General features: G+C 45.8%; 1 protein-coding gene across 1 annotated transcript in view; it reads right to left on the bottom strand.

The window, feature by feature from the left end:
* The window catches only part of ANGEL1 (angel homolog 1 (Drosophila)), an 8,226-nt gene extending 1,119 nt beyond the window's left edge, over positions 1-7,107 (bottom strand). Inside the window, exons 1-8 of the mRNA XM_009700635.1 lie at positions 6,813-7,107; positions 6,055-6,281; positions 5,371-5,440; positions 4,514-4,947; positions 3,698-3,824; positions 2,712-2,822; positions 1,853-1,922; positions 1,253-1,416 (exon numbers count right to left, since the gene is read on the bottom strand). Of these exons, the coding sequence (XP_009698937.1) occupies positions 1,253-1,416; positions 1,853-1,922; positions 2,712-2,822; positions 3,698-3,824; positions 4,514-4,947; positions 5,371-5,440; positions 6,055-6,281; positions 6,813-6,855 (1,246 nt within the window). The 5' untranslated portion in view covers positions 6,856-7,107. The remainder of the gene's footprint in view (positions 1-1,252; positions 1,417-1,852; positions 1,923-2,711; positions 2,823-3,697; positions 3,825-4,513; positions 4,948-5,370; positions 5,441-6,054; positions 6,282-6,812) is intronic.
* Between the last annotated feature and the right edge of the window lie 1,751 nt (positions 7,108-8,858).

Below are 8,858 nucleotides of genomic sequence, written 5' to 3'. Positions count from 1 at the left end.
GACCAAGGACTGACCAAGGCATTATTCCATCCCATCCACGTGAATGCTCGGTATAAAGCTCAGGGATCACAGTGGTCAGGCCTCTTTCCCTCATGGCCGGCATCCTGGTGGGACTCTGCTCACTCTCCTGCCTCTGACCCTGATCCATGCATCCCTGAATCCGGTTTCCCACCTGCTGTGGAGCTGAGTTCTGGGACATCTGGGTGCCCGCCCTGCCCTGTGAGCACTGCGAGCTACTGTGGCGCGGCACATGGTCATGATCAGGAAGAGCAATATCGGTTTTGTATATTTCTATTTCTAGTATTAGTTTTAACATTATTTATACTTTTTTTCCCACTGTTATTGTTCTATTAAAGTTTAAGTTTCCAACCCATAAGTCTCTCTCCCTGTTCTCCTCCCCTTCCCTCTGGGAAAGGACAGGGTCAATAGAGAGCATCTGCCACCCGCTTTAAGTGCTGGCCCAGCCTTAAATGGTGACATCAATGCTCTCCTATTCTTTCCCTGATGAAGGAAGACAGCCTGCACAAACAGTGCATGCACCTTTGAGCCTAGATGTGAAAGCAGTGAGCATCCTATAATACTACCGTTCAATGGCTTCATATACTTGCAGGCACAAGAATCAAGTATATACTAAATTCACCAGGCAGTTGCTTACATGGAAGTTCCTTTCGTGGTACTAAGTCCTAGCAATAGCTTCAGACTCTCCCCTGAGGAGGAATTCATCTCTTCACTACTAACCTCCTCCCCAAAGTTGATTCTGACATGATCCAAATCAGCTCACAGATAGTTCCTGGATGCATTTACATGCAGCTTTTCATCAACATAACTCCTGTTTCAGGTAGCAGAGAGGTGGTGGCATTTAAGGTAACCAGAGTCACCACCTTCTAAGGCCAGCGTGTGGTGTCAGTCAGACCAGAAGACCAATCCTTGAACTTAGGATCCAGCACTGCCTGTTACAAGGAGCACAAGATACTTGTACAAAAGAACAGAATCCATTCTGTTCTAGCTTTCTCGAAAGTCTACATGAACCTAAGCTAAGCAGCTTCAGTTTTTCCACAGCAAAGATAAACAGTGTCTTCTCATAACTGAGCAAATGTTGCTTCCACTTTGTGCATCAATTTCAGTCAAAGTCACATCCTGCAGATCCACTCCAGCTTAACGAAAGGCACTGCCCAACACCAAGCAGCATTCTGGCATGCCGCACAGCTCTCTCCCAACATCACAGGGATAAGCCCCACACTGCCACACTCACCTCTCCTGCTCCCACTGTCCACAGGCTCTGCCGAGTAGAAGATATAATCAACAGTGGCTCCAAGCCCCATGGGCATCGTTGTGACCTCTGGGCGTCCCCTCTGCGGTAGGAAGTGGCTGTAGACAGAGGTCAGGTTGAGGCCATGCTGGATAACGCCTGAAGACCTGCACATGAACAGCCACCGTTTACCAAGGAAGGAAAGAGAATGACCCAGTGTCCAGTACTGCAGTCACAGCTAAAGTTGCATGTTCCCTTCCTGATGCAACTGTCCAAACTATTTCTCCTTTGTGAACACATAAAAGACAGTCTTTCAGAATTATTCACTCCACTTACACCAAAGACAAAGCAGACTATGAACTTCCTTTGTCTCCAATACCCAGTACTGTCTATGCCCTCCATTCTCGACCTCACCAACACAATGCTGACAGAACAGTGCCCAGCTGCTGGGACAAATCTAGGTGGATCTGGGTCTTTCAGATAGCCCTCCTTACTCTCTTCCACCTTCACATTTATTTCAGTCTTTACTTAATCAGATTTTCAGTGCTCAGGAAAACGAGACCAGGCTTGAAGAGAGGGGCCATGGAAGGTGCACCAAATTACCTTGGGACAAATGGCTGGGGATCAGGATCTTTCACCATGGCAGCAGGCTTGGGCCAGTGTGCAGGGCGGTCTGCAAAGGAGCAAAGAGATTCCAGCCAGACCTACATAGATCCTGGAACAGGCTGCTCATCCCAAGTCTGAGAAGCTTCTCCTGAGACCAAACGAATGTTTTTGCCCAAGAAGAGCAGAGAGCTTCAGTCACAGGCACCTTAAAGAAAAATATTCAAAGGAGACCCCAGCTCTAAGACTAACAGGAACATCCTGAGAGGAGATCGCTGCAAACAACTGAGAAGTCATATTCTGTCCTGCTAAGGACATGTCCTTAAAGCATTTAATTTATCAAAGCTCAGAGTATTTCAAACTTTGCTCTCAAAGAAAGTTCATTTGCTTTAGCCTACAGCTTACTCAAAGGGTATCTAGAAAGGTAGAACAGAAATGGAGAGAGCAGGACCAGCCATGCCAAAAGACTCAGAGGTGAGGCAGTGTCTGCTGGGTACCAGCATCCAGAGACATCTACGTTTTGGCGATTGTGCCATTACAATCCTCAGGTTTGTTCTCTCCCACCAAAAATCTTGAAGCAGAAAAAAAAAAGAAAGAAAAAAACAGAAAAAAAAACATTTCACTTTATAAGAAACAGCCTCCAAAAGAGACTGAATCTCAGTGCATGTCAAGGAACACTGTGTGTATGACAGTGGTAAGATTGTACTCCTCTGAGCTGTCATGGAATCCATCAGTAATCACATAGTCACAGAAGGCACCCTTCTGCCTTCCCCTTTTCTCCCCAGGCATTACCTCCACCTCATGTTTTCACCAAAATTGAACTAGGAGAGACACAAGCTGAAAAATCTCCCATTAATACCTGGTTTAGCATCTGTCACACCTTCCAAGAGGACCAGCTGAGGTGGTCGTTCACAGGCAACATCGCAAAAATGAAACTGGAGCAGGAAGTCCCGGCTGTACTTACGTCTACCTGCAGGAAAAAATACAAGTTAAAAGATGAAAATAACTGCAGCAAAGTCACATCTACAGGAAACATCTGCATATTCTTTAGACCTCTTAGACCTATTTAGTTTGAGGAAGGTTTTTGTGCCCAAGCACCCTGCTGTCATGAGAATGGGAATCACTTAATAACCTAAATGTAGAACAGAACAGATGTGTAAATGTAGAACGGAGCACAGTTATTGCTATCTCTTTTGCTAACGCAACAGTCATTAGGTGCTGCAGGGTCAGCACCTTGATGAAACAAATTAAGAATGTCCTCTCTGAGACACAAGGTCAAGGGACTTTTAAGCAGATCAGTTAGTGTGCAACTCAAGTAAATGTCTGCTGAAAAATTAAAAACAATTCTGGAGACCAGGTTGAATACAAGTTCTACATTCAAGATTCCAACAAAAGCTATTTAGTGTGGGCTCCTTTTTTTAATCCTCTCTAAGGACAGTAGAAAACAGTCATGACTGTAACTGGGCTCTTAGGAATGATTTCCTAACATTCATGTGCAAATACTGCCCAAAACTGCTCCCACAAACATCTGCAGCTCAAAGCTGTGGCTGCTCAACACAGTTTACAACCACACAGAAGCTTAAGTCTGGGAATATGAAAGGGATACGCAGAGCAATGGTTACTAGTAGGAGAACATTCAGCTCCTGACTAAAGAAAATGGCAGAAATTGAGCTACAGCAATAGACTCCAGAAAAATTAAATTCATATACCAAGGGAACAGACAGAAGAAGAGAATCTTTGCTGAGCGCCTTATGCAACACATGCCCAAGTTACTCAGAGGGATAGCAAGGCCCACAAACTGTCCATCCTCAGCAAACTCATGTTCTTAGTACACACTGAGCTCACCTAGTTTCTTTGGCTGGCACAGGGTGACATACTGGCAGTTGTCTGTTACACCCAGTGAGCTCGGCCACAGTGGGGCCAGCAGTTTCCGTGAATACAACTGTTGGGAAAAGTCTTCCTGACCAGACACCTGCAAGGAGGCCAGAAACAGGAGAGGAAAAAGTCAGCAACACAGAGCAGCACTTTTGCAAGCTATAGGTAATGTACATACGCTTGCCAAGAGCAAGACAAGAGAATGCCCTCATAGAAAGGCATGAACTAAGGTATTCAGAACATGGTGCAGACACAATAAAACCCTTCAGCTGTGGGGGACGGATATAATTAGCTAAAAGTCACCTGACAAGATACTTTGCCGGTATCTATTATTGAACTAATGCTTTAGCTTGCCAATGATGTATTTGATCATGGATACACAGTAACAGGTAACCACAAGAGACTCTAGCATAGGTGCCCATTTCAAACTGTTTTCAGATCAAACACCGACACAAAATTTCAGTTAAGTCTTGGTGGAGTTGTACTCCCCCACACTTTCAGTCACCCAGGCACAAAAAACCCATAGCAAGGGAGAACCAGGACCTGAAATTAAGTAGTCTATTAACACTGGTCTGCCTCAAGAGAAACCAAAAGAGCAGTCGTGGAAACAATATGCACACATTTGTCCACTTCTTTCCCCAGCAGTGCTGGAGGCATTGGGGAAGACTGCTGAATAACCGAATTCAATATTGGACTATTTCCTCACAAGAGAAAGAATGCAGCCATGCATTTCTCTAGCAGCACACAATAAAGAGCTACCCAATCCCAGTTCTGGATGGCACCTACCTTCCAGGCTGGCATCCCATGGTAGGAAAGTTCACCGTTCCGGATGAATTTGTAAAGTGGAGAATCAGGTACAGAGTTTAGGTCTCCACACAAGATGACAGGATAGTAGCTGCCTTCAGTAGTTTTTGCAATCTTGTCGATCTCTGCCAGGAGCAAGGCCATCTGGGCCAGTTTGATATCTCCCCGCCGGGGATTGAACAACACATGAGTGTTGGCCACACACAAAGGACTGACTGCCTTCAGATCTAGGCCTTCCGGGAGCAGGGGCTGTAGCAGCAGCACCAAGCCCACGTTATCCCGATTGAGGATGTCTAGGCCAGGCCGGAAGTATTCTATAGGGCTGACTCTGATCAGCTGGAACCTGCTGTGCTTATAGCACACTGCACAGCCATCTGTCTTCGTCCCGGTTCTCCGTTTATAGAAGCATGCAAAGCCTGAAAAGAAACCATCACCTATTAGAAGGTTTATCCAGTCACAACCTCAGGCTCCCCCCCCATCAGCCGAGGAGTCTAGCAAGTCTGTGTAGCAGAAGAGGTTCCTACTACTTTTGGGTACAGCATTATATTCAATTCTGTTCCAATAATCACAGTTTATCATTTGCCATTGAGGATATTTTCTCCCTCCTTGTCTTTCTAGGACCCTCTCAGTTTTGTTACTCTGATCTGTCAACTCTGAGAAAGATTAATTACAAAAGAAAGGGTAAAGATCTAGGCAGATAGTTCAGAAGCAGGGCCAGCAGCCACCTGACAAACAGGAAGAGCTCTCTCAAGAAGGAGCGCTTTGAAGATGTTAAGCAGGAAGCACTGCTTGGCCAGTCCCATGAGCTGGAGGTACAGACACACAAAAGCAGGACATACCCATCTCCTTGAATGTCGGTTCCAGCTGCTCCCAGTAATGGTTCTCTTGCACCTCCTGGAGACACAGGACCTGGAAGGAAGGCAGAGACCTCACTCACTCCACTAGTATTCGCTAGTTACCTTGTTTTGAGGAAGGAAGAAAGTGGAAAAGTGCGCTCACATACCAACGCTGCAACCAGAAAGGTCACTGCTGCAACTGTCCTGTACTTGCCAGACAGAGAGCAATAACTTTCAGGGTCACATTAACTATCATTCAGTTTTCCAGTGACAAGGCAGAAGATACTTCATCACACAAAGAGGACTCAAAGAATAGAGAAAGTCACGAAGTCCTTCTCTACGCATGCTTCCCTTCCTGTGCTGCCTTATAAACCTGGTCCTTTCCTCCCCAAACATACATTATATCTTCTTCCTCTAATTCTGCTGTTTAAAGAAGTTAAGCTCTGCTATCAAAGTATGACTAGATTCTACAGCAGCACAATCAAAGCAAGACAGACACCCAAAAAAATGTATGCACAAGTCTCAAACACTCTCAGAGTAACCAGTGTTCGGTTACCAAGTAGGTAGTACCTTCCTAGGACTTCCCCCCCCAACTTTTTTTTTTTTTTTTTTTTTAAATGTTGTTAGATCAAACAAGGAATTCAAATTCCTGTGCCACTGATGTGGGAAGGGTTCAGTCATACTCACATCAGGATCCCAGTGCTGGATCTCCTGCAAAAGGTTCGGAAGACGGTAGTTCCAGTTCAGGATGTCTGGATGACAGTGTAGATAGAGATCAAGGCCCTGCTCCACCAGGTCCTGGGCAAGTATGTTGTAAGACATGACTCGAAATTCAAAGAGAGGAGTGTTTTTCGAGACCTGCTCTAGCACACAAGGCTGGACAGAAAGATCCTCCCAGTCTCTCCATAAAATCTCTATATGCAAGAGACAAAAAGCCAAGTTACAGCCATGTTGGGTACCCTGCTGATACTTTTGTTCCCCTGGGACCCAGAAAGCAGCCTTTCTCATTCTCTAAGCTAGGGTATTCTCGCCTCTGAGCAAACCCTTACTCACTCCGGTTTTCAGGTGCTCTTTTTGGATGTCTTTGGATAGTTGTCAACAGGGATGGCATAACAGAAGACCAGAGTCAAGCATACTGAAACGCTCAACCAGCTTTTGGCTGCTTTTTATATTATAAAGCCAGGAACTGGGAACAGTTCCTGGGAAATGAACATATATCAATGTTCAGACCAGATGGTCTAATAGCACACAGATTACTAGCTGTGATCAGCCCTCCCTCAGCAAAAACTTACTTTGTAGTTTTCACTAGCAGATCCTGTCAATTCTGCATGGACAGATACAATCAATGTCTTACTGACAGCAAGCCCAGACACAATGACCCCACCACATTCACTACAAATGCAAATCCCAAAATGAACATTAGATTCAGAGTTGTTAGTACTGACCATGGTAGGGTACCTCTGTCGGGAGAGGACAAAATTGTACCATATCCTGAGTGGGCCAGGCTGGGGGCTCCCTTGGCGCTGTCTCTGCATCACATGCTAAACTCCAAGCCAGCACAGCTGGGTCTTCGTTCTGCACTTCTACACTGACAGAGGCACAGCCAGCTATCTGGTGATCTGTCTGTGGCACCACGGCTGACCAAGGGGTACTGCCTGCTACAGCCGCCGTTTCCTCTGCTGGTAATTTTGCCAGTTCAGTCGCTGCATGATCTTCTGAAGAAGCCAAGGCATGTAGCTCTGTCAGCTGCTGACCAGCACACTGGGTGACTTCTGGAGCCGAATTCAGGTCACTGAGGCTAGTCATCAATAGTTCTGAACCTTCTAACCAGTCACTAGTGAGTGTAACTGATACCTTCCCCACTGGTGGAGCACCCTCACTGGCTGGCAAATTCCCTCCTCCTTCCTCCAGCCACTGCTGCAGAAGGGCTTCTTGCTCTTCTGGGACCGATCTTCCTCTGGTCGCAGCAAAGACGCCTTCTATCTGGGTGGACGTGCTCTTCGCCAGAAGCACATTCTTTCGACAGGTAAAGAAAGCATCTGCCATTTAAAAACAAACAAAACCAACATAAGACAGATGGAAATCCTTTCTCACTCACTCTTTTCTTTTTCCTATGCATTTGCTGTAACTCTGTGCAATACAACCATTCAGCATAACAACCCAAACAAATGACTCCTCTGAAGAAAAGCAGTTACAGTCTGAACAGCTTACCCTTCCTCCTCCTGAAACCTAGGCCACAGTTCAATTCTAGTTACGTTAGTCAAAGTCACTGAAACTGCACAGGATGGCAATGGCTTTACCAACTCTAGGGAATGCAATTCGAACTTATGCAGTGCCACAGCCAGTCAGCCAAGCTAAAACGCCTTGTGGAAACTATCAGCTCTCAGCAACACATCTAAAGGCACAGCCTGTAGAAGCTAGCTGATGGGGTGCATGGGCTAAGAAGCCAAGTTCTTGTAGATCGCCACTTGGAGCAAGTTTCTTTCCAGGGACTGAGTAAGAAAGTAGTACTCGGCTAAGAGGATCAAACATATCATAAGAATGTGTTGTAGAAGAAAAACTGTTGTGTTATTAAAAGATGAAAAATAAAGACACAGAGGGACCAACATGTGCAGTCAAAAGCCTTATTAGACAGGTAAGAATTACAGATCACCTGATAAAGAACTAAAAAAACCCAGCTGTCAATGTAACACTTGAATATACTAACATTGGTGGGGTAAAGTAGAAAAAGACAGGGATTCTTTTCACTTGTATCTTTGTATAAGAGATGATGGCATTTACATTTTGCTGTGAATTCTGCATAGACACTATTCCCTACTGTTGACTAGCACTTTCTGTTGTCTACAAATCACTTTTTCTCTACTGTATCCCTGTGACAGTCAGCCAGAGAAGTAACATACAGGAGTCAGCAACATCCATCAGTGTTTTTACTGTATCTTTCATGTCAAAGCTTTCTCTATGTGTTAGAAACTGAGTTTTAAGAACCATACCTCCTCTCTGTAGTTTTGTAATTAAGTTCATGAACGTCAGAAACACCAATGCACCAATGTAATATTTTCACACACCACTAGCTAGGCACGACTGTTACAAGAGGCTGTTACTACAGGATAGGAGCTGAATTTGGGGAGTCAGCTAGCTGCTCACTATGACCACAGCGTGCCAGTGGCTGCTACAGGCCTGAGAAAAAGGTTCAGGCAGGAGGGTGACTTTACATCAGCGCAGTCACCAGGGACTGTGAGGTAGCAGCGGGATCTAGGAAACGAAGCAAGATATTGATGCACACAAAGCAAGAGCCCATCCATGAGTCACCCGCAGGTCCTCGGGGAGTCACAGACCCCACAGCAGCCCATCTCCAAAGACCTCCCCACACCTGCAGTGGGGGTCCGGGGCAGGAGGCTCGAGCCTCCACGCAGACTGCAATCTGTCACCGCAGCACAACAGTCGGCAACCGTTCCCTCCAAAAACCCAGCCCCCCGCGCTGCCCCGGGGGT

Source organism: Cariama cristata, unplaced genomic scaffold (genome assembly GCF_000690535.1).
Source record: "Cariama cristata isolate BGI_N322 unplaced genomic scaffold, ASM69053v1 scaffold46445, whole genome shotgun sequence".
NCBI classification, from domain to species: domain Eukaryota; kingdom Metazoa; phylum Chordata; class Aves; order Cariamiformes; family Cariamidae; genus Cariama; species Cariama cristata.
The sequence above is the reverse complement of the archived record's forward strand: the minus strand, read 5'-3'. Positions and strand labels throughout refer to the sequence as shown.